The sequence below is a fragment of the Aquila chrysaetos genome, chromosome 26 (assembly GCF_900496995.4).
Source record: "Aquila chrysaetos chrysaetos chromosome 26, bAquChr1.4, whole genome shotgun sequence".
In the NCBI taxonomy this organism is placed as follows: Eukaryota; Metazoa; Chordata; class Aves; order Accipitriformes; family Accipitridae; genus Aquila; species Aquila chrysaetos.
In genome coordinates this window covers 11,558,186-11,581,298 of record NC_044029.1, presented here as the reverse complement: position 1 = coordinate 11,581,298, position 23,113 = coordinate 11,558,186, and the positions used below count along the sequence as shown (strand labels likewise).

The window sequence follows — 23,113 nt, the reverse complement described above, 5'->3', positions numbered from 1 at the left end:
CTGTCTTCATATGGCTGTGTATTTGCATGAGAGTTACAAACTATAATTTTTTGAGCCCTTACGTTTTCTGCAAAGTTTGATTAAAATCAGCCAGCAGTTTTGCCCAGGCAGCAGTGATGAGCAGGGGCCTGAAGGTCAGATGTGCAGAGACCATGAGCATTGAAGCCTTCATTCCTTACTAAATGATGCTAAAAATCAGGTCATGTGGAAGCAGGAGAAAATCCCTTCCTACTTTCTGCTAAAGCAGTAATCTGGGTCTTCACTCAGCAAAATGTGGGAAACGAGCAACAAGTGTGACAGACCTGGCCAACAAAATGAGGAGAAGAAACAGCTTTGTGTTCTGCTTAACTTGTCCTTTGTCAGACAGGTTGTTGTCGTGATGCTGACTGCAAGCACGTAAGCCTATTAGGCTTCAGATAATAGGCTTACCCTGTTATCTGAAAATATTTGTGTGGATCAAGCTCTCAAAGAGTTTCAAGGGTGAAGATTTTTATTAAGAACCCCTTTAGGCATCAAACTAGCCGCTTTTCCCACAGTTGCAACTTGTTGCTAAACCCAACAAACCAGCACCTTGTCTTGAGACCTGCAGGGAAAACACACGTTTAATGAGGGTGTCCAGGAGGAAGCCCGTTGTTTGCAGTTGTTTCCCAGATGAAATTCATCCATGTTTTCAGAAGGGCTGTGTTTCTGACTGTCCTCACGCATATTGGGAGGCATCCCGCTCCCGGGGTGCTCTCCCTGCTCCTCGGAGAGCAGCGCAGGGCCAGGAGCTCTGGGACCGCATTATCTAACTGGTAATGAGGTTATCAAGGAGTGCTGCAATGAGGTGACAAGGATGGGAGGTGTCCCGGACTCTGTTACTGTCAGCTAACAACTGTAAAGGGTGATTTAAAAAAAAAAAAAGCAAGCATGAAATTACAAATTAAATATAAAAATTTTGTTTCAGTCTCTGCCTGCCACATCTTTCCATCCTCAGCATAGGACAATATGGGGTAACAAATGTCTCCCACAAGCCAAAACCAACTCCCAACCTCATTTTACCCCAACAGCAAAGCTGCGTAAAACTGCTGTTCTTAACTGTTGCTATTTCATGGAGAGTTATAGGATAAGTATCATGACCAGAATGAAGAGAGATTTACTTCTCGTCATTCTGCTAACACGGTTATGTATGGTTTTTTCTTCAGATTGAGTTTAATCAGTTGCAAGCAGGAAAAAGAAATCCTTGCTTCTGCACGTAAGCAAAAATAGGATAGATAGTTCTAGCAACAAATATTCTTAAAAGTGAGAGACTACACACAGCAGAGGAGGTTACCAGTAAATCGGGCTTAGGCATCAGGCAAATAATTACTGGGAAGAGTTCTCCTCTGAACAATGACCAGGAGGATCTGTTTGGTTTCTTCATATGCTGTAAAGAGAAGGTTGAGTAAAGAGCTTTGATTTTCCAGTACCTCCCTCCCAGTTGAAGCTGTGGCTGTCAGTTTGCAAACATGAATGGCAAATTCTGCTTATCTCAGGGTATTTAAGGTGCTGGTTTCAGTATGGTTTTCCTTCAAATACAGATGTGGATCCCATGAGACGTTTCTTTATGCTTGTGGGATCTCATTTCTCTCTTTGCTTTTGGGGATGCACATTGTCCGTATACAAAGTGAAGAATGACGTTTTTACTTCTTACAGTGACGAGGTAACAAGGAATAAAGTTTTATATTGTTTTTGTATCTTCTGAAGAACTGTATAGGCACTGTAATTTGTTTATTTATGTCCATTCAACTGATGTTAATTAACTTGTCTGAATCTGCATTTGAAAAATTGAAACATCTTTTGGATTCAAACAGTGTATTAAAAACATAACAAACAGCAGCAGGAAGATAATTCCATCAAAAGCTTTTCTCCCTTGGTTTGTTATGATATTGTCAACAGTTCTTGATGGAATTACTTCCTTACATCTTGCTTCAGCCCATATATTAGTATTTTCCATAGACTGTTTGAAATGTAATTAAAAATGGATGCTGTTTATCTGCCTCACGCAAAAAAAAGAACTGTACATTCCAGAAACAAAATATCTTTTCTAGTTGGATATTTATTATTTTATTCAAGTAACACTTGCCTAAATTCCACTTTGCAAAGTTCCTTCTTCTGATTGTTACATTCTGTTACAAATTTAGAGCTAGTTAATGACTTTCTGCTGTCCCTATCATGTCAGATTAAGCGTTGTATTCAGAAATAAGTGGAAACCAGAAGGGGTTCTGGCAAAGACTTATTCAGATCCTGAGGTGTGTGTATGCAGGTTTTGCAAGGTATGTATAATTATCACAAGAAATGTAAATCTTCCATCAATTCATTTTTTTTCCTGCAGGGTCTAAAACCAAATTATTTCTTAAAGCACTTATTAAATGCTTGGAAGAAGAAATATGGAAATACATTGACCTTGCAAAAATGCGTTTTGCTCTAATTGTGCTCCTGCGCTAGAAATAGTTTCTGTAGTAGGGTATAATTTTCTAATTGGATCTTCTTATAAAAAATTTCAAATATGAAATAAAAAAAATCCTCCTAAAGTGATACGGCATGAAAGCAGATGCATACATGCATTGCTATTCCTTTTAATTGTAAACAATTTTCCTTAGAATATGCTGAATGCATCCATTCTGAACTGTACATGACATGATTTTCTATCCGTGGCCTCAAAGTAATTCAGGATTAACGCTTCAGCGGTTGCCTTGTTTGGGTATGACAGGTAATGCATTACACTTGCTGAGGAAAAGGTGGTGAAGTATGAGTCCAACTGGCTATGTTTTCATTTAGCTATGAGGATAGAATAGCTATAATGAAATTTATAGCCCCTGCAAGTCTCTGGTTTGATTCAGGGCCTGGGTATTGGCTCTCACAGTCTGTGGATTGAAACAAAATATTGATTTTATGAACTCTGTGCCATCTTGCATCTGTCTGTGAAGGGTCACCGTAGCTGTTTTATGAATAATGAGCAGTTGAGCTCACAGTAAAAGATTTAAAATGGATTAATTCATGATGAATTGAACTTTGAAGGAGAAAGTTTGCCAGCTGATATATTGGCACGCTAGTGAGGAGTTACTTTGAGTAAAACAGTCCAATTATTTTCTTATCTTTTCTTCTTAATGAGCTAAGAGATCATTTCTGTTCTCAAAAGTCAATTAGGGGAGTAGCTATAAAGTCTTTATTTTAGGCTAAATCCTGCCTTACTGTCCTGAAACGTGTCCTAAAATATGGGTGTCAGAGAGGATGGTTCATGACAGCAGCCTGGACTACATGCTAATATTCACTTTACTGGTGTGCTGTAGAGAAACAACGTCCACCTCCATGGAGTATGTTGTAGAGGCTGATTTATGCATTGCGTTCCCAGTTTATGGATTTTATGTGTGGAGGACTAGCTTAAGCACAGACTGATGGTCAACGAGTTCTATCTTCCTCTTGCAGGGCTTAACTTGTATGAGTAGAGTAAGGAAAGCTGTGCTAAGTTCAAGCTTTCTAGTGTGGGCATCTAGTTTAAGTCCTCTACCTCGCTCATCTCTCTCCAGTCTTTCCTGCTTACCCTTTGGATGTACCTGCCTTTGTCTGCTGACTACCTGGGGGATTAAATGCCAACCTTTGATTTCCTAACTCACATTTAATGTAGACGCCTTGCGCATCACTGACACGAATTGTCTTACAGTCCAGGTAGCTGCTCAATTCACAGGTGGCTAAATTTGGGTATTTGGGGTTTTTAGGGCACTATTGGCTACTTTAAATATCCCGTATAACTGAGGGTGTCCCAGTCCTAGCCACTGCAGTAGACTAGTGTACTAGCATCTTATTTGGCAAACATGGAAGTGGGCTATACTAATCAAAGCAATTGTTTGTGTTTCTCATTTCTCTCCTGTTTCTATGAACAATTGTGTAGAGACATCCAGAGGGTCTAAGAGAGGGACGTGGAGACCTGCATCATCTGAGGATTTATTAACATAAACCAGCCAGCTGTGTGCAGCCAGAGGAAGGGATAGCACCTCACTGCTCATTCTTTATCTGCTCTTAGTATGGATCTGTAGATCCTCAAACACACACTCAGGAGTTAAGTTTCTGTTTACCCCCAAATGTTACTCTTTTGTCATGATCTCAGTTACCTTATTTGTCCTCTAAAACCATTCCCCCCAGCAGCAGAAATACAGGTGGGCACTGCCCTGTATGTACCCGCTATGGTAATGAATGATTTAGACGTGTTTAAAAGTGTTTTCACGTTTTGAAAGCTCAGAGTTGCTATAAAAAGCAAGTAAAGATTGTTTTTCTAAATGTGTTTGCTCAGATTCCCTGAATCCCAAATCCGTACACAAGTCCCTGGGCGTATGTGAGTTCCACTGGCATTAGCAAGAATGTGGCTAAGGATTTCTCATTCCTAAGCAAGACACACAAGGACTGTAGGTCTGCTACTGCGGTCTAAAGCCCTTCATGTGCAGTACAAAGCATGTGACAAATAAAGTGCTATTTTTCATTCAGAGTTACAAACCTCCCTAGATAGAACAGTTATTATGATTAAATAATGCCTTAAGAGGAAAGGTTTTGGGTTTATTTTCTGGAGCTGTATTCTGCAAGCTGTAGTTCCTGCTTCTGCTTGCAAAAATGGGTAATGAACCAAAGAAAAAAAACGCCAGCAACTTGTCAAACTATGCCAAGGGCTGGATGCATTGAAGGAATCATACTTTTCCAGCAGACTTGATACCACATTGATTGGAGTCTTGCTGCCTTCATATGTCTGATGATCAACTTGTGAAAAGCTTTTTCATTTGCATATTTAGGCCACTTTGGCTGGAGGTGCTCTCAAAAAATGAATGAAGTACGCCAATGTTGAAACAAATTCCAGGCATTGACCCAGCTTATCAGTATGGTGGACTTCACTGAGCTGGCAAGTTTAAGGGCTTGTAGGAAAATGCTGAAAATAGAAACAGGAAGGGTGGAAGGAACAATCACTGTGGTTGGGCGCTCTGCCGTGTCTTGTCTGCAATTAGAGACTGCTTTGATTTTCTGAAACAAGTACTGTGAAAGGAGAATATTTTAGGTATCCACAGAGGTAACAGATTGTTAGTACCACTTCCTCTTGTCGGGTACCTTCAGGATCCATTGCTCTTCCAATGCAGTGTATTTTGTATTTTCAGCCATCACACAAAACATCTAGAAAAATTTGTTGCGTGTTTCTGCAGGTCTTCATTATGTAGGGTACGATCAACTATTATCTGGCTTGTTTCATTGCATCTTTGCCCTAGAGCTCTGTTGCTTGCCCTCCTGCTGTGTGAAATAATGTCTTATCCCATACAAAATATTCCTCATTTGGTTCATATACTTCAGCGTGTGAACTCAGAATTGGATTATTTTCAAGCAAAGAAAACCAAATACTTGTGGAAAGCAAACACAAAAGTGTCATGAGCACAGCTGAGTGCAATTTATCTTTCCTTTTGAGGGAATACTTGTGGGAATATGTTTATAATCTTTGTTCAGCTCTACATACTGATGTTAAGCACCGGGTATTTTGACTTCAGACACCTTGCTATTTCTAGAACAACTATGCGGTAGAAAGGTCAATGAGAGGATTATTATGGAGAGATTTTTCAGTACTAACACACGCTAATGAAAGCGAGACAAAGAGTGATAGTGTAGACTGACCAATTGTGTAGATAGCAATTTGTGGATTCCTCAACTTCATGGAGTATTTGATATGATCGAGGAGTTGGAACTTTGCTTAAAGAATTTGGAGCAATTTGTAGAGCACTGGGATGCGTACAATATTCATAGCCACCTTCAGCAATTAGAGACAATGTGGAAGTCTTCTTCAGAAGTGTTATTTCTTGTTTCAAAATGGGCAAGAACTGTTCAGATTTGAAAGATGCAGGCTAGAATTAGAGGATGAGTTTTAGCTAGTGCAAATAATCTCAAAGGCACCCCTAGTGCATCAAAGAAAAACAGGGATCTTCCAAGCAGAAACAATGTTGGTAATGTTACTGTGAAGAGCCTTGGCAAACTCAAAGAGAATGAGGAATGTTTCTGGATGAAGGCTGTAACACAGTGGCCATAAATCTAACCAGGGGATGGAGGGAACCCACCTCTCTGTGCCTATCACACGGTTGGGCACGCTTTTTCTAGCTCCCAAGGTGAAGGGACATTCCTACTGCAGTACAGCTTCCCTGCTCGGATTCAGCCCTGTGTATGACTGAAGTGATGGAATAATTATCAGAATTATAAAGTTGGTAAAGCTGAATGTTACTCAAGCTGTGTGAAAAGAACTTAATGAGGTTGTAAAAGCACTCAGAAGTTAAAGGGTTGCCTGTGTAACCTTAATTCAGATTTCTTGTACACATACATTTTCAGGCAATCATGGTTTGGTCAACAGCATCCCCCAATCTCTAGAGTCCTTATTTTATATAATGTGTAGATTGAGGGTGTTCAGTTATAAAGCAGTCATTTGGCATTTTGTGTATTCCTTGTTATTTATCATGTGTGACCCCTTATTTTATTTTTCATATGCCGTCTGAATATTTTTCTAAAGACAAAGGGGCTCTTTTAGGGTGCTTTTATTGTAGTGTCTGAGTATCCACAGTTATCAGAGACCGTGTTTTCAAACTCATTTGTGTATGTATCGTGTCCATTTTACAGATGGACAGCTGAGGTACAGCAATAGTAAGGCCAAAAATAGCTGCTGGTTTTTGACATGCAGTTTGAGCTGCTGGTAACCTAAATTTTAAGATACCCCTGCAGCAAACTATAGGTTCAAAGCACACATTTGCATGCATTACATCTTTGCAAGTCAGATGCTAAGCTCTAAAGAAAATTAGAAGCTCTTTATTGGTGCCCGGCTTGTTAAAAATGTTGGTTAAAGCAGTTACCTAATATCTTGCAGGTTGCAGGGAGTCTGGTACACCAGGGGCTTCAATCATGCTTCGTATGTCCCTTTTGTTACAAAAGTCTTTCAACTTCTTTGAAAAATGACAGAAGGTAGCTTGCTTTAATGCAAAATTCAGATTCATCCCTAGAGCAGACCTCTTATAAGCACTAAATTAATGAAGCATTTCTAAAGAAAAAATAGTATGTGGTTGTGTTATCAAAAACTGTGTTGTTACGTAGATTCACAACGAGAGTGGTGACTGCTGGGCTGTTTGCTTGCTCTCCGTTTGCTGAATTGAACACAGAGCTAGGCAGCACACAGCAGGCCGAGCTGAGCTGAGCTGAGCTGCTGGGAAGGGAGGAACCTTTGGCCAGTTAGCTGGGAAAAAACCTAAGACGACTCTGCCAGGCATGTGCAAACAGCATTTTTTAAGAGATTTATAAATTATCCAGATTTGAGAGGATTTCTCTTAGAAACAGCAAAATGTACATCCTTAACGTGAAGATTACAGCTTGCTAAATTTCAAGATTTTTCTCCAGTTCCTCTTGGGATCCAGGGGTTTCTCAAAGAAAAGGTTGCCAGAACTTGTCAAAACAAGGCATTTTTCTCTTAGCCTCAGTCTCTCAGATAGCTGAACAGCTTTTGCTGACATTTTCTTATAAAGGAATCGACCTGAGGCTGACACCCAACAAGAAAAAAAGCAGATTTGGCAACGTTATAAGTAGCTAAAATGTGGTTTTAAAAAGGGAAGTGGTGTCAGGCATTAATAAGCAGCAGTAGTAACATCACCTGTCATAAACTCTGTAGGATGCATGAAAAAGAAAAGTAAATGAAAGATAAAATGAAAATGAAAGATGAATCTTAGCCAGTATATTACAAGCCTATATTAAGTCCCTTAGGTACAGTTCGACAATGAATATTGTTTTGATGAGGGGTAGAAGGAACAAGAAGAAAAATTACAGTGAGAATTTCCTGCAGACTCTCAAGAATGGGTTTTCAATCTCAAGGTGATGCACATCTAATTTTACCAGATTTGTTTGTCATACATTTGCTAGTTTAAAGGAGAAAAGAGTATGAGTCATCAAGAATTTTTCCAAACTATAAATGAGGCATCTTCATTACCCAAAAATTATATTAACTCATCTGATAGCAACTATACTATCTAGACACGGAGAAAGAGGGCTGAAGAGGTGGAAACAGTGCTGAAAGATAAAAGATTTAGCTGCATGAACAAGTTAAAACAACTCTGGACAGTGCACTAAAATAAGCACAGGACAACAGTCTTCATCGCCAAAAGGATGGCTGATACGGTCTGTTTTGTTGGAGATTTCCATTCTTACTATGTATTTTCAAAAGGTTGGTATGAAACATTGTGTCAAGTAGGAATCAGTTTCTCTAATAGTCCTTAGAAAAATACCATACAGGAAAGAAAGATGTTTTGAATATTCCTATTTTTTACAGGCATACAGAATATTAGCAGAAATTTGGGGGTATGAAACCCCCCAAATTTAGAAAACATCTTGAGCACCTATCATAAGAGAAAAAAAATCCAGACAAATACAGTGATAACTCTGAAAGGTCAGTAGTGGAGGTGTCAAAATAATCTTCTCTATATCTTACAAGATAGCTGTGAGTGTTCCCAGAACCCACTAATAATCCACTGGTGAGTGAGGTGTGATGAGTGTGAAACACCACAGAGAAGCCGTAATAGAAAAGAAACGTGACCGTAGTCATTTTTGTCTGAAAACTTCAGATGTTTATATTTTGTGAATCAGCTGAACTATTTCAGAATTTAGAAAATGTGAATCTTCTTACAGAGAAAAATGACCATGAAATAAAGTACCAAAAATTAGAATAGAATAAAATAACAAACAGGGTCTTAGGGTAGACTCAGAAAACTGATGGTCAAGTATTAATTGACATGAATGCCATACATTAAAAGTTCATGTTGCTTCTGAAATTACCCAATGTATCTCATTTTGGATCTGGCTTTTGAATTTTTTTTTTTCCTTTTCTAAAGTATCTTTTAATCAAGGCATATTATCTTTTCTAAAACCTAACCACATTTAATATTATTTATGTTTATATCCATCTTTAAGGTTCTCGGTCTTAACACTGTTATACAAGGTATATTCCCATGTGTTACACAGCATTTGAATAATGGCTTTTAGCATCAGTGAATTTCTGTATCACATTAGACATTGAAAAATACAGAAAGTATAAATGACTAGTGCTTCAGAGATGGTTCTTCAATGATTGTGGGCAGCCTATAAGGTATGATATTATAATTGCTTAGATATTAAATTTTATTATTAAATCACTCGATTGTATATTACCTGGAAATGTAGCAGAAGACATATTTATTTGTAGTCATTGTACTCAACGGTGGAAAGTGCAGTGCTGTAATAAACTCTTGCCCTCTAAAATATGTTTACCTTGTCACTGAGCTGGCTTACTAATGTGATTTTCTACCTTTCGCAAAATGACAGTAATGCTTGCTGCAGTTGCTATGATACAAGACTAGTGCGCAGAACTTTCTGGTGCATCAGCACACATTCTGTACCATGCAGTTCACTGTCACTGCTGTTACGACGTTCTAAAGCCTTCCATGAAGAAGTGGACAAGTGAATTTAATCCCTCAAAACACCACGTGTAAAATAAGGATTCACAGATATTTTCCTTGTTTGCTCTGAATGACTAGTAGCAATAGTACTGAGCTTTAACTCGACTGTGGGATTGAATTTTAGATTTTTTGTAAAAGGCGGCTCATGACATAGGCTACAGCAAAACAAGGATATTATGTACTCTCTCTTGTGTTTTGGACTTTACCAGCATGCATAAACATGTCACCTAGCTTTGTCTCTCCAGAAGTTATGTGTCTAGAACTGGCTTTATCAACCCCCTCCTCTCTAGGAGAGGGAAAGACATAAAGAGGCACCTTCAGTGGACAGTTCATCCCACAAACCTGAGACATTTTAAGCCAGGATGAGTTATCTCTTAGAGATAAAAGCCTGCTTTTTTGTACTGGTTAGAGGGGGCACCTAGATAGATAGCTTAAATGAGATACTTAACTTCTATATAGCTAAAGCTATAGGAGATGAATCCCACTGCAAGTGATAAGGTGAATATTTTTCAAACTCTGTGGCCTGGGAATAATCCAAAACAAGATTAACAGGCAGAGATGCAGCAAAACTGGGAGTATAGTGCTGCTTATGGCAATAAGCTAAGAGTCATAATGTAACACCATGGAGAAGCAATTGTGTAGGAAAGGTCTGAGAAACACAGATCAGCCTCCCTTCCATGCAAAAGCAAGGCTTTTGTGAGAGTAGGTAAATGACATTTCTATAAGAGTAGCCTTTCTCTCATTTGCATCCTCTGCCTCAATCTCCCAAAGCAGAAGATTTGACAGCCTGTGTTTCTTGAGAGATGTATAATGTGTTCTCTGTCAACTCTGGTGACTGTATTGTCAGGGAATCCTATTTTGATGACATTGCACCCACTAGACAAAGGCTGAAGACAAGAAAATAAAACTTTTGGCAATACTGGCTTCCTGCTGACAGTTGATTAGGCTGCAGAAGAGATGCTCCTTTTATTTTTCTGTAGCCTGGAAATCCATCAGGTGTTCTCCAAGTTATTAATAATGCTTTGGCTAGCAATACCAGGTAGGTTTAATGGATTTCCCTGCCAGTGTGCTGAATGTGTTTGCAATGAAGCATGAAACAACCTGTTTTAATGACTTACACCAGTGCTTGCTTAGACCTGATGTTAATTTTTTAAAAGGCACCTGAGTCTTTCATTAACTGAACAAGCAACCACTCGACAGGGAGTGAATAATTAATTAAAAAGACTGAAAACTAATATTTGTTGTACATTAGGAAATATTACTGAAAATTTTCTGGTAAACCTCTTGAAGAATAAGTAATCACATCTATTGATTTTTGAGATGCTTTCTGCCTATTGACATGCAGTATGTAAAGTAGATGTGCTCCTTTCTCTGCAGCTGGGATGACAGCAGCTCAGTTAGTAGTGGCCTCAGTGACACTCTTGACAACCTCAGCACAGATGATTTGAATACCACCTCATCTGTCAGCTCTTATTCCAATATAACTGCCTCTTCAAGGAAGAACACTCATGCCCAGGTGAGTAGCTTTTCATTGCCATTTCTTGCAACACCCCGCAAGCGTGCAGGTTACCAAAGAAAAGAGTTCAGTATCAATTCCTCTGAAACAAATGAAATATGAATATTTTACAACCTCCTCTATCACGCTTGTGGGCAAGAAGCCCATGGAGCCCACTGCCCCAACCCTGACTTGTGGGGTCACACCTCAGACGCCCCGCTCCCGGGGCACATCCCACGGCTGAAGGTGCCGGCTGGGGAGACCCTGCTCTGCCCACCCTGGGGGAGGTCCCACTGCTCCCAGCCTCAGGAAGCCCCCACCCAGTCCCTGCTGCACCCTAACACAAAAACCCCACAATATGACTGGATCTGTGATGGGCAGATTTCTACTCACTTCATCCCGTTTAGAGTCTCTCTTTCGACAGATAGCACAATTTAAAATTAGTTTTCATCTTTCACGAGCTGACGCGTATCAGGGAAGAACTGCATAGGCTGTACTGTCCTTTCCCTGTTCTCTCCACTGGGAGAAAAGAGGCTCAGAAGGTGGCAGAGCTTCTCTTCTCCCCAGTTAGGTCCGGGAATGAAAGTGTCCCATGGGCCCATAAGCTGGTGTCAAAATAGAGTTCTGAGCAGCATACAGCCACAAGCTATATACGTATGTATAAATATATATATAAAGCCCTTGTGCCAAGTATCCCAGTATTTCTTCCCAGCTCCCCTCAAAATCGCAAGTAATGAAAAAGACCATACAGAATGCTTGCAGGGCTCAGTTCCTCCCAAAAAAAAGAAAGAAAAGCAGAAGAATTAGTCCCAATAGAAAATATTCTCTGCCATGTCATCTCCTGTTTACAAGCAGGGAACTTCAAGACTGAACACTCAGCACAGAGGAAGAGTTGCTGCCTCCAGTGATTTGATGTCAAGTATTCAGGACACAGGGCTGACACTGCCAATTCCATTTAGACTCCTGCAGGCAGCCAGAGAGCTGTTTTGTAGATGTACATTGTGGCAGACTTTGTCAACAGGAGAAAAGCACGTATTTATAATTTCCCCCAGACAATAGGGAAATAAAGTTACTTGGGAACGAAGATTACTTTAATCTCCAGCGGGACAGGTTTCAGACCGATGTCATACTCATGCAAAGATACTCGCACAGATGCCAGCATTCTTCAGCCCTTACCATTGCCTCTCCCACCCCATCAGGGTCTCCCATGGGTGCTATCTGGAGATCAGCCTCTTCCCTTTCTCATCAACAGTGATGGCCAGCTAGTCCTGGCTTCCTTGTTGCACTGCATCATCATCATTATCATCATCACGACTGGGAAAATCTCAAGCTGACTATATAACTCTTTGCGGGTTTTTCATTTGAGCGATCTCATGTTCTAGCTCCTCGACCAGATACCATTTGCAATTTGTTCAGTGATGGACAGAGATGCAGCACGTGTTCCAATGTTGCTTTCCCACCAGAGTTGCTTTATGTTAGGAGGGCTAGGAACAGACCTTTATCAGGTCTGCCTTTACCAGCCAGATTAATCAGAACACACTGTACTCCATGCTAGCCTGCAATCTCAGTCAGAAGCTGAGATGAGCAGAATATGTAAGTATTTTGACAGCCATATTCAGGGAACACAGAGATCCCTTTTGCAGTCTTTTTAAGTGATCGGAACAGTGCAAGCTGGCTATAGCCTGAGGTAGAAATGGCATTTTTTGTTGTTTTCTTATTAAAAGAGGATTAGCATTGCTTTTTGTGTCCCATAATGGTGAAGAAAGGATTTTAGAAAGCATTATACTTGTCTTTTCTTGGAAATGATGCAGTTTGCTTTAAAAATATATAGCTATGAACCATTCATTCATGCGAAAAGCTTTGGGAGTGTTACACATGTTGTAACAATAACACTAATGAAAACTCTCTTCTGAAGGACCCTGCAACACTTGTGTAGATGTTTGCTTGGGCTCTTTTCCCATCAATCCTTACCCAGAGTCTGTGCTAGCATCTCCAAAGCACGTATGAAGTTACAGAAGTGCAGAGAGCTTTTGCATTTTGTACACCTCAAATGACAAATATGTAAACAGCGACTGATTATTCTGTCGGTCATCTAACCACTATTAATCCTACTTATGACAGCAGTGCCTAGGAAACAGCCACAGAGGAGTCTCTGTGGAGATGGAGTTGTGGCAACACAGAATAACAAATAGCCCTGCCCTGAATGCAATCCAGTTTGCGGTCCTGCTTAGGTTGGCTGTATGAGGATAAGGCTGTGGTGGTACTTGAAAGCAGCACCACTTTTTTTGCTGTTAAAGAGGAGCGGAGGTAAGCAGGACTGGCGAGACGATGATGTGCAAATAAGGCTTGAGGCTGAGGTCAGGAGGCTGCAGGAAAACCCAGGAGGAAGGGTTACAACAAACAGCCTGTCAGCACAAAGAACGCAAGCCTTGTCAAACACAGAGGGTAGGGTCGGTCTCCAACATTTTCATTTCTCCAGCGTTTTCACGGCTTCTACGCTGTCTGTCTTGTTGGGCTGCTCCTTGCAGAACACCCTTATCAGCATGCCCCAGGGAAAGCAGATGCCACAGGGGTGTTAGGTCCTCACTGGGGCAGCTTCCACGTGGCTCTGAGTTTCAGAGCAACCGTGACCCCGGCTGGTTACCTCCACCCAGCCGCTGGGTAGTGCTGGCGTAAGCCTCTCTTCTAGCTGCTCTGCTAGCTGATACAGCTAGAGTGAGTTTCTTGTTGGAAACAATTCATTTCCGCGGAGGCAAAGCAGTAGAAAAGCCATCAGCTGTAGCCCTGATAATTTTGCCGAAGGTGTTATCCTTGCTCGCTGGTGGCACAACATACTGCGTGCTGCTGGTGCAATATTCCTAACTCGGTCAGTGGAAAGCTCGGGTAGGAAAAGGCAAGAAACCAGACTGAGGTGATTTTAGGAGTATATTTGGGAATTCCCTTATTCAAGCCTTTAGTAAAACCTCTCAGCGCAGTGACTCATTTGTGAAATTCAGAGGGAGTTGAGGAACAATAGGGTATCACCACTGATGATTAGACTAAATTATGTTTCACCTCATTATGGCTTATCTATGAAGGGAAGAGTTGAAATCTTTTGAAAATAAAAGAAAAAAGAAAACCATCTTCCCCAAATGGGAATGTTTTTAAACTTTTGGGATCGGGATTCTAATGTTTTAGAAGTGACGTTTCCATGGCCTTTGCTACAAATAAATCAATATGCTTATTCTCCTCCCCTCCTGTGATTTAAGAAATCAGCAAATACCGAAGATGCTGAGACTGACCATTTCTCGTGCAAATCTCTTGTAGCTGAAGACGGACTCAGAGAAGCGCTCGGTTACGGACAGCGAAACCTGGGGCAGCACCGAAGAACTGAAGAAACCAGAGGAAGACTTTGACAGCAGCGTGGACAGCAGTGGCAAGTGGAAAGGCCTTCCCTCGGGGCTGTCCGAAGAGTCAGAGAAGGGGGGGCAGAAAGCATCGATCTCTGTTTCACAGACCGGGTCCTGGAGGAGAGGCATGACTGCACAAGTAGGAACAGCTCAGTCCAGGCACAAAGCAGGAACAAGTGCGCTCAAGACCCCGGGTAGGAAACTTCTGTAGTTCAGATTACAGCATTGAAAATTAAGGCTTTATACTTGGAATTCATCCATAAGCAATAAGGAATCTTTAGTGGGCTAAAAATAATTAACGGATATTATAAACGTGTGACAGACATGAGGAACTGTAAGAGTTTTGGTAGTTCTTCTCATAAATGACTGCAAGCCAAGACCGTAATAACTTGTTCATCTCTATAACTGTTAGTTTGCTACACTGCATACTAATAATTTATTAATCGCACATGAAAGTATCCATGACAAAAACTGTGATTGCATTTTGTTTTACTATCATTTGAGTATGTCCACTTCTATTCAGGAATTCTTAAAACTATTTCTGGACTCACCTATGCCTTATCTTTTTTCTCTAGAAAACCTGTACCTTTGATCATTGAACATATGCCTAGAAATGGCCAAAGATTAGAAGTTGAGATAAAAAGATTAACATTCAAGTGAGGGGGACTCAAAATAAGTGTTTCTGAACTAAAGCTGAATTGTCACATTCCAGATACTGTGGGTATTCTATAGACCACTCTTAAGAGATAAAAAATTGTAAAAGATATCTTTTTACACACTTTCTTCAGTGCTAGATGACTTCTTACCTAATTTTGAAAGGCCTCTCGGAAGTGGTAATAACTTTGCAATGTAGTTTTGAAGCAAAAAATTATCAGTTCTTTGTAGGACCTTTGTCATGTCCTGACAAAATACTGCATGAGCATGCTTTGACCCCCAGTTGTAAAGGCAACTAACAAAGATCTCCTCAGAATAAATTCAAATCCTTTGTGAGCCTCTTTTGTTTCTTTGCAATTTGGAACTGCTAAGTATTGGTCAGCCTCTGGTCTATAAGATTCCTGGGGAGCATTGCCATGGTCAGTGGTCATATGGATGCAGAAATGACACCCCTGTAGTTCCAATTAAAAAAAAGAGACTAAAAGGTTTACCGCATGCCAGGCTAAGTTTCCCAGATCTGTTTTGCTGAAGATGAGCAGGCAGCCACTGAGCAACACAGAACTGAGGCCTTAATTTTTTAAGCATTTACTAATAGTCTGTGTGCTCACCATGTAGGAGTCTGATCTGTATCTTGGCGTGCGCATGTGTTTGCGTAGCATAAAATGAGCTCTGGATAAATACATGGCTGGATTTAGTTCTGACTTGTAGGTGTTGCTCTTTATTATAGTTTAGTTCCTTAAGAGAAATTATGCCACCCACCTCTAAAACTTCCATAATCACTTGAAGATTGAATTTAAAACTTTGTTATGCTGAATATTTGTTCCTTATGAGGAGCTTACAATAAGTGCTTAAAGAGAAATTAGAGTAGAAGAGAAATGGCATTTTTTATCTTTGTAAAATAGGAAGAGGGTATTTTCTTTTAAGAGAGAAGCGAATACCTTATTTAAACCTTTCTGAATCTCACAATAACATTCTGTAGAAATATATGGTATATAGGTATGTGCCTGTGCAGTACTGAAGACGGCCTCTCAGAAAATCAAAAATCTTGAGAAGATATCAAGGATATGACAAAGACTATTAACTCATATAACTGATATTGTTATAGATCAAGAAGATTCATACCATAATAACATAATCTCTCCCTTATAATTTTGTGTAACTAAAACCAGAACAAACTTAGTTATAAGCTAAAAAAAAGTAACCAGTGAAAACCAAAGAACTCAATAAGTACCGCTAATTTCTACATGTGTAACTAATGTCATACTTCTGGAAATGTTAATTGCGTGTCATGTTTTACTTTCAAATATTATTTCTTACATATAGAAATACTATTAACAGAAAAAAAAAGCCAAATAAGATCCCTTATAGTTCATTCAGGATAATTTTCTACAGCTATGTTCTCCAGCTATATGTGATACTGGAAGTTCTCAGGAGAATTTCAAGCTTTTAATACTTAATGCCTACCTGTAATGTATCGTACCTGCTACTGACTGCTGATGGGAGACTAAAGAACAAATTGGTCTGTTTTCTTATGGTAATTTTTCTATTTGTGTATTTTTTCATTTTGAAATTGTAACCATATAGCATTCAAATTAGATATCGAGACATCACAGCTTAAACACAAGTGACCTTTTCGAATACACTTTTATTTAGGAAAAACAGATGATGCAAAAGCTTCAGAAAAAGTGAAAACTCCCCTGAAAGGAGCCTCCATTCAACGTTCTCCATCGGATGCAGGAAAAAGCAGCGGCGATGAAGGAAAAAAGCCTCCCTCTGGCATTGGGAGATCAACTGCTACGGGGTCCTTTGGATTCAAGAAGTCCGGGATGGGATCTTCTACCATAATCACCACAAGCGGAGCAACCATCACAAGTGGGTCGGCGACTCTAGGAAAAATGCCAAAATCTTCAGCCATCGGCGGGAAGTCCAACGCAGGGCGGAAAACGAGCTTAGACGGTTCCCAGAACCAAGATGACGGCGTCCTGCACGTGAACTCAAAGACGACTCTGCAGTATCGAAGTTTGCCTCGCCCATCAAAATCCAGCGGCAGCGGGATCCCCGGCAGGGGCGGCCACCGCTCCAGCACCAGCAGCATCGACTCCAACGTCAGCAGCAAGTCTGCGGGTGCTGCTGCCACCAAACTGCGAGAGCCAAGCAAGATCGGGTCCGGGCGGTCCAGCCCTGTCACCATCAACCAGACGGACAAGGAAAAAGAGAAAGTGGCCGTGTCCGATTCCGAGAGCGTCTCGCTGTCCAGTTCCCCCAAATCCAGCCCAACTTCGGCGAGTGCATCTGGCACGCCGGGACTTAGGCAGCCGGGATCCAAATACCCAGATATCGCCTCCCCCACCTTTCGAAGGTTAGTGCTTTTCTATGACTTCCTGAAGTTGCACTATATAAAGCAGGGATTTTCAGTGTGTTGAAGTACTGGTCAAAAAGCCTTTTCAGGGCATATTTTGCCACTAACAGAACCAAGTACAAAAAACTAAAATGATGATATTTTTTCACACAACGCAATTATTTCTCTAAGATCTAAAGACCTTCCCAGACCTGAAATGGCTGTTCCTTGAGCTTTGAGCATTTTAGGTACATTCCCATAACAACATTTGAAGGCTAGAAGAAGTTGGACTCGATGATCCTTAGGGGTCCCTTCCAACTTGAGATATTCTATGATTCTAAGTTCAGGCACATGAGAAATTCCCTCTCAATACTCTGATAAACCCCCAAAGGGAGGAAGGACGCTGCGTTCAGGCACGTTCTGTTGCTGGAACAGGCGATGCCATAGCCTGGTTGGAGAACTGAAGAGCTCTATAGATTATAATAAAGTATTTGCTTTCACGTTGTTGGCAGCTCCAGCTACAAACGTTTCATTATCTTAGCAGCTTTGTTACATCTTTCGTCACAAACATTAGCAAAGCTAAATTTCAATTGGAAATGCCCTATTGTAACGTTTCTGAAAGTATAAATCTGGAGGAAGTATAAATTAGGATGGAGCACTTGCACTGCTGGAGAAAAAGCCAACAGTGCCCTCTTGTGCCTAGTTACCAAAACAGCATCTCCGGGCTGCTGGGGAGCTGCAGCTAATTTTTGTGGGCTTGGTAATATGTAAAATAGATTCTTATGTCATTAGCCATGCTTCCTTTACATCACGATAAGTTTTGCATTTATTTCTTATTAATTTATGAGCTGCACCTTAACTGCAGCTTCAAATATTTCCAGTAAGACATGAAGTCATCACATGACCTTTTATTTCAACAGTTTTAGAGGATTTGGGGTTTATTTTTCCACCGTCACTGTAGAATTTTCTTCTCTAGAATTGCTGGAAGCAATTATGTGAAACACACCTCTGTCATGACTGCCCTTGGAGACAAACTGAGCCCATTTAGCTCCCGTGCAGTTTATTCTGTCTGAATGGTTACTACATGACCGATGACCACATGACCATCTGAGCAAAAGAACAGCGAGAGGGAAATTTTACACAAATACTTAGACGCTTCTTAAACTATAAGGGATTTTGCAAGTGTTTGTTGCAATCGTTTTAGCTGATTTGAGAAGCGAGGGGTTTAAAAGCTAATGACTTAGCCGTGGGAAAGCTTAATTACTGCATTTGGGTGAAAGCGTAACCTGTTTAAGCACCAATAAGACAAAAATGTGATTATTTTACCTCTCTCTGGGAGGGTCTGTATATGCAAAGAGCACATCTGAACAGGAGTGAATGAGAGCTGTTGCTAATGAAACAAGCCCTGATTATTGTGATATGGTTAAGTGAATTTAATTTACGATGCGATTGATCATCTAGGTAGGCATGATTTTAGTAGCGGTAATTAAAAATGTGTCGTTTGGCTCTTAGGATGTTACGCCATGAATGTTTAATGTGGCTATCAGTTTCTCTAAAGCTATTTGTTTTACATTTAGGTTGTTTGGTGCCAAGGCAAGTGGTAAAGCTGCCTCTGCACCCAGTACTGAAGGTGTGAAACCCACATCGGCAATGCCCAGCCCTAGTACCACATTGGCACGGCAAGGCAGCCTGGAATCGCCATCCTCGGGCACAGGCAGCATGGGCAGTGCAGGTGGGCAAAGTGGTAGCAGCAGCCCCCTCTTCAGTAAACCTTCGGACTTAAATGCAGATGTTGTAAGCTTAAGTCACTCCTTGGCTTCCAGTCCCGCCTCAGTGCACTCTTTCACGTCAGGTGGTCTTGTGTGGGCTGCAAACCTGAGCAGCTCTTCAGCGGGCAGTAAGGACACACCAAGTTACCAGTCCATGACTAGCCTTCACACCAGTTCCGAGTCTATTGACCTTCCTCTTAGCCATCATGGCTCTCTCTCTGGACTGACAACAAGCACTCAGGAGGTTCAGAGCCTGCTCATGAGGACTGGAAGCGTCAGATCTACTCTTTCGGAAAGGTGAGCTTGCCTATAGATACAGTGACCACGAAACCAGTGAGAGGCAAAAGGACAGGAGCCCAAAAAATCAACCCTCCACCTGTTTTCCTAAAGGGACACTGTTTAATTAGCAGCTTAGTCCTTTATGTACAAAAGGAAGGAAGGAAGAAAAGAAAGCTGAAAGGCATTGGATGTGGAATCAACTGCCTTTTAAGGTTGTACAAGCACTTTTTCGATCTTGAGGTGTTTTGGTTCCCTTGTTCCCGAGAACAACCAGAGAAAAGGGTAAAATTGCCCAATTAAAGGCAAATCTAAACAGCCACACAGTGATTCCTGCATGCTGGATCTTCCCGCTGTCCCAGCAATTGGCAGATCCAAAGCTGTGTCACTGCCCTCTTGCTAACAAATCGTCTCCAGCGGTGGGACCCCACCAGTTTTCTTCCCGTTAGCTCAAAGCACAGGCAGAACTGGTGGGCCCCTGCCTTCAGCTGACCAGTCTTCCCTTAAAATACTCAGTCCTGACAAGCTGTTTCTTACATGGCAATCATTACACAGATCCTTATGAAAATGCAGTTTCACTGGCAGAGAGACAGTTTACAAGATGAGACCCTCGCTATATGCACAGTCCTGGCAAGTGTCTGGAACAAAGAAAAGCAAGAAAGGGTTTTCCTCTGTTTGCTCTATTAAAGATCTTTTTGATACGCAGATGTTTTACCATTTAAGTTATATTATAAAGAGGTGCAACTACCCTGGCGCAGTTGTACCAAGATTTTTTTTTTTTTTGTGAACCATTTATTTGACTTTTTCAAGAGAGAAAAAATAACTTATGTTAGGCAGTAAGTAATTTTCACTTCCTGTGAAAATTTGCCAGATTTTACAATGAAATTCTTCTCTCACTTGGGGACTGAAAAGTCAATATTAAATATTTCATCAGCCTTTGATCCAAAAAAGAAAATTGTACTGAGTCAGTCAGAAATATCTTAAACGTTTTAAGGTTAAACTTAGTTGTTTAACAACACAATCATTTAAAAGAAAAAGATCTTTTATATACAATGTTAAGATTTTTTTTTTTCCCCCTTTATATAAACCCAGAGATTTTTCAATACCAATCCTTTCTATGGAAAGATTTCACTTTCAGAGAATCAGCATTAAAAAACAAAACACAAACAAAAACAAAACCCTAAACAACTCTTTGCCAAATCTAGATGGAAACTCTCCGCACGTTTCATTCTCTTATGTCACATTCATAAGTATTACTATATCAGCTAAAATCACACCTCTTACTAATGTAATTATAACACTATAAAACATGTGTGTACCAATATAATGTATGCTAGCACCAACAGTTAAAAATAAGCTGATATCTGAGTAATTTGTAATTTGCACTGTGCCTTTAATTTTTAAATGTAATTTGTATTGTGTGTCATGAACTGAATGCGATGATATTTCTTAGAAAGTCAATTATTAATATTTAGCTTACAGAAACCTTCACTAATTTTTAGTGCTACATGTATGGATGGTGAGGTCAATAGAATGATGTGGAAGAGTATGAATTTATGCCAAAGATCATATTTACACAGAGGATGTTAAACATCACATTTAAAATGTTAATTGTTTGGCATGAGCTCCTGAGCAACCCCCACTACTAATACTTTATGTATTTGTTCAGTGACTTAATTTCAGTGGTTCCAAATACTTTTGCCTTTGGCAATATTTTTAAGTTTCAGATTTGTCCATGTGGGGATATTATGATTGAGTCCAGAGAGAGCCATTTATCATGTTGATCTGGCCTCAAAACAAATATATGTACCTAGAGAAAATGGTGTCATTTCTTGAATTATAGCCCCAATAGGATTTTTGCAGTTTGATTTTTCTGAAAGGTCTGTTACAAGCGCTGTGTTATTTCTAAACTGGTTTATACGGTAAAACCTACATGTAGCAAAGTATTTTTTCCCAACAAAAGTGTTGGTTTGCAACGTTAGAGACAGCTATGTTTGGCAACAGATTATGTCCTTTTTTCTTTGTAAACTCAGGTTATATTTGAGATGCCTCTGGCGATACTCGTTGTAGTCTGGCATGGCATAAGAAATTATCTGCAAAGAAGCTTATTCTTTTTCTTCAGTCACTCTAGAGCTTGCAAAAGACTGAATGAGCAGTCTGTATAGTGAGATACGCTAATATAGAGACAAAATCAGAAAGACTGAAGCAAAAAACGAGATACAACTAGCAAGTGACATAAAGTCTGTGCAGAGAAAGCCTAGGGAAGACTAAAAGAGAAGAGGGAGCTAGTCATAGATGACACAAATAAATAAGGGTTTGCTTCATCGAAGCATTAACTGCAATTTGATAGCTAAATATCACTAATGGCAAGCATGCTAAGAGGGAATGAAAAGGTTAAATATTACTCCAGTTTACTGGTCCTGATGAACTTTTCACTTCCCTGCTTCAGACAGTCTGAAATAACCCTGCAGTCATTAGGACTGAAGAAGAGCTTTCAAAGGGTCTGTGCTGAGGAAGGAGCGAGGAGGAGGGCTGGGATAGAGGACGAAGGGATTATGGGCAAGGCTGCCTTGCCCCCGTTCCTGGAAAGATACAGAGGATATTAAACAAAATCAGTTAAGTAACAGATATCATGGGGTTAGTCATTAACAGTCTTTCAAATAAGACTAATTTAATTCATTTGCAGGAAAACAGGCTTTGTGAGTAGAGGAAAGGCATTAGGAGTTACAATAAGAAATCCTGAACTTAGAAAAGCTTTAGGTGCAATTTTAAATAACATTCTCATAAGCAAACGAGGGAAATAAAAGAAGATGCTTGACCAGAGAGTTATCAAAGACTAGTAATCAGTGGTTGGTTAGCCTGAAGGGATATAACAGGGCAGGATATATTTGCACAGACACAAAACGGAAAATGATGAGGCTATTTTGCAGAAAGGAGACAGTGTTTAAGGGGTTGGTGAAAGTATCACATGTAAGTCTTAGAAGGTAGTTATCCCATTCTGCTTTTTCATGGTAAGTCTTTAATTTGAAGACTTTGAGACATCAAGTTTTAGGAAAGATTTTATGCAACTGGAAAGAACGCAGAAAATGAGACCAAAATCTCCGGGTATATCTATGTTTCCTGCAAAGGACAGTAGGCATTGACCACCTCCAAAAAAGCAGTCACCTGCCATAGAGACAGCAAATCTGCAAGGTCTCTGCTACCTTTGCCCACACATCCCTCCAGCGAAGATGAGACGTTGCCCACCCCCAATCATCAGGCTACCCACCAAGCAATGGTACAGCATAAACACAGAGCTCCCTGACAACTGCTGTACTGATACAGTGTCAAAGTTTACTCCAGCCAAATTTTGTGTCATTTGATGAGATTCTTTTGCACTGTAATAACTAGAAAATAGGTTCAGTAAATACTAGCAAAACATTTGTTTTTTTAGAAAAATTTGCGTCTCCCTGAGGACTTTTGCTGGTTTTGCGCTAGCAGTATTTATTTAGACAAGTCTACTTCTGTTGTCATAGCAGTGTAACTCCCTATGTGTAGTGAGGACACTTGTATTTTATCTTACGACAATTTAGAAGGATTAAAATAAATCATACGGGTATTTACACTCTAAAATAAAACCATCTACTGGGGTTAATTGGTGAAATAGCAATGCTTTAATTGATAAAATTTTCCAGGTGGACACATGACCAGTA

At 40.3% G+C, this 23,113-nt stretch overlaps 1 protein-coding gene across 6 annotated transcripts in view; it reads left to right on the top strand.

Annotated features, from left to right (window-relative positions):
* NAV3 (neuron navigator 3) overlaps positions 1-23,113 on the top strand; it is a 275,913-nt gene that overhangs the window by 196,428 nt on the left and 56,372 nt on the right. For 5 of the 6 annotated variants that reach the window (XM_030002936.2, XM_030002937.2, XM_030002935.2 and 2 more), the window contains 4 exons: positions 10,878-11,016; positions 14,302-14,578; positions 16,692-17,397; positions 18,954-19,442. In XM_030002936.2, coding sequence (XP_029858796.1) covers positions 10,878-11,016; positions 14,302-14,578; positions 16,692-17,397; positions 18,954-19,442 — 1,611 coding nt within the window. The remainder of the gene's footprint in view (positions 1-10,877; positions 11,017-14,301; positions 14,579-16,691; positions 17,398-18,953; positions 19,443-23,113) is intronic. The other variant, XM_030002940.2, reaches the window with a different exon arrangement.